This window comes from Condylura cristata, unplaced genomic scaffold (assembly GCF_000260355.1).
Source record: "Condylura cristata isolate star-nosed mole 26May11 unplaced genomic scaffold, ConCri1.0 scaffold00058, whole genome shotgun sequence".
Classification (NCBI taxonomy): Eukaryota; Metazoa; Chordata; class Mammalia; order Eulipotyphla; family Talpidae; genus Condylura; species Condylura cristata.
The window spans coordinates 1,097,516-1,098,643 of record NW_004567159.1 but is presented as its reverse complement, the minus strand read 5'-3'; the positions used below and the strand labels follow the sequence as shown (position 1 = coordinate 1,098,643).

General features: G+C 72.1%; 1 protein-coding gene across 1 annotated transcript in view; it reads left to right on the top strand.

Annotated features, from left to right (window-relative positions):
- The window catches only part of SAMD11 (sterile alpha motif domain containing 11), a gene marked incomplete at its 5' end in the record, with an annotated part of 7,684 nt that overhangs the window by 2,262 nt on the left and 4,294 nt on the right, over positions 1 to 1,128 (top strand). The window contains one exon of the mRNA XM_012734549.1: positions 535 to 625. Within this exon, the coding sequence (XP_012590003.1) occupies positions 535 to 625 (91 nt within the window). The remainder of the gene's footprint in view (positions 1 to 534; positions 626 to 1,128) is intronic.

The following is a 1,128-nucleotide window of genomic DNA, read 5'->3' as shown; positions in this document are numbered from 1 at the left end:
GCCCGGAGCGGCCCCTGCAAACGTCCTCAACCTTACTTCTGCTCCGTGTTGAAGCTGCCGGCTCAACCGACCGTCCCTATGGCCCGCCGAGAACGTTAGGGCGTTCAGGAGCCTGTCACCTGGGAAGCTGCAGGTGGACCTGCGGGGCCGGGGGAGCGGCCACCCTCCTGCGTGAGACGGTGCCCCTCGGCGCTGCGGGGGCCGGGCCTCCTGGCTCCTTGTCCCACACCGCCCCCATCAGCTGCTTGTCCTCCAGGCCCCGCGGCCTGTCCATCAGGCCTCATTCCTGTCCCTGCTGTGTCTGCCCACTGATGGCCACCGTCTGACAATGCCCACCTCTCACGCTGCAGCTGTCAGTCCACCTGCCCCCTTCCGGCTGGCTGACAGCAGTGGCAGGGGCAGGAGACCTATACCTGCCCAGGCCTAGGCGGGCCGGGACTGGACAGCGAGGCTGGCGGGGTCCGGCTGGCCCTGCGTCCCCCTCTGGTTGCAGCCTGCCTGTGCTGCCGGCCCCCCTGCGCGCCCCCTGCCCAGGCCCACCCCAGGGCCTGAGCCTCCTTCCCTGACACCGGTGTTGCTGGTCAGTGAGAACAGGGCAAGTCCTGGGGGCCAGGCTGCCCTCTGGGTAAGCCCCAGGCAGAGCATGGAGGGCCCTGCTGTCCAGGAGGCCCAGCCCCGTGGGCCGGGAGAGCTGCAGCGGTCACCTTGACGGCCTGGCCTCCCCTGCGTGGGCACCGGGCAGCTGGCCCTCCTGTAGGGTCCTGGCGACCTGGGCGGGGCCCCGGGGAAGCTGCCGGCCTGCAGCTCGCCAGCCCCAGTGCTGAGCCCAGCAGCTCTGCCCACTGCACCCGGGGTGAGGCTGGGGCGGCCGGCAGGCAGGAAGCACCACAGCTGATCCCATAAACCGTTTGCCCCCCACCTGCCCCCCTGGGCCCCTCCAGAGGGGGCTGGGGCGGGGCGGTCAGCACCTCTGGGCCTCCCCAAGGCTCTGACTCCAGCCCCGCAGCCTGGCCCTGGAACTGACCTGCCCAGGCCGGCCGCCCGGCCGGAGGTGGCTCAGTCAGGGCGCAGGGCTCTTGGCGGGTGGCACCCAGGGCGGGCGCCGGGGCCCTCTTGCCCTGCGCCTGA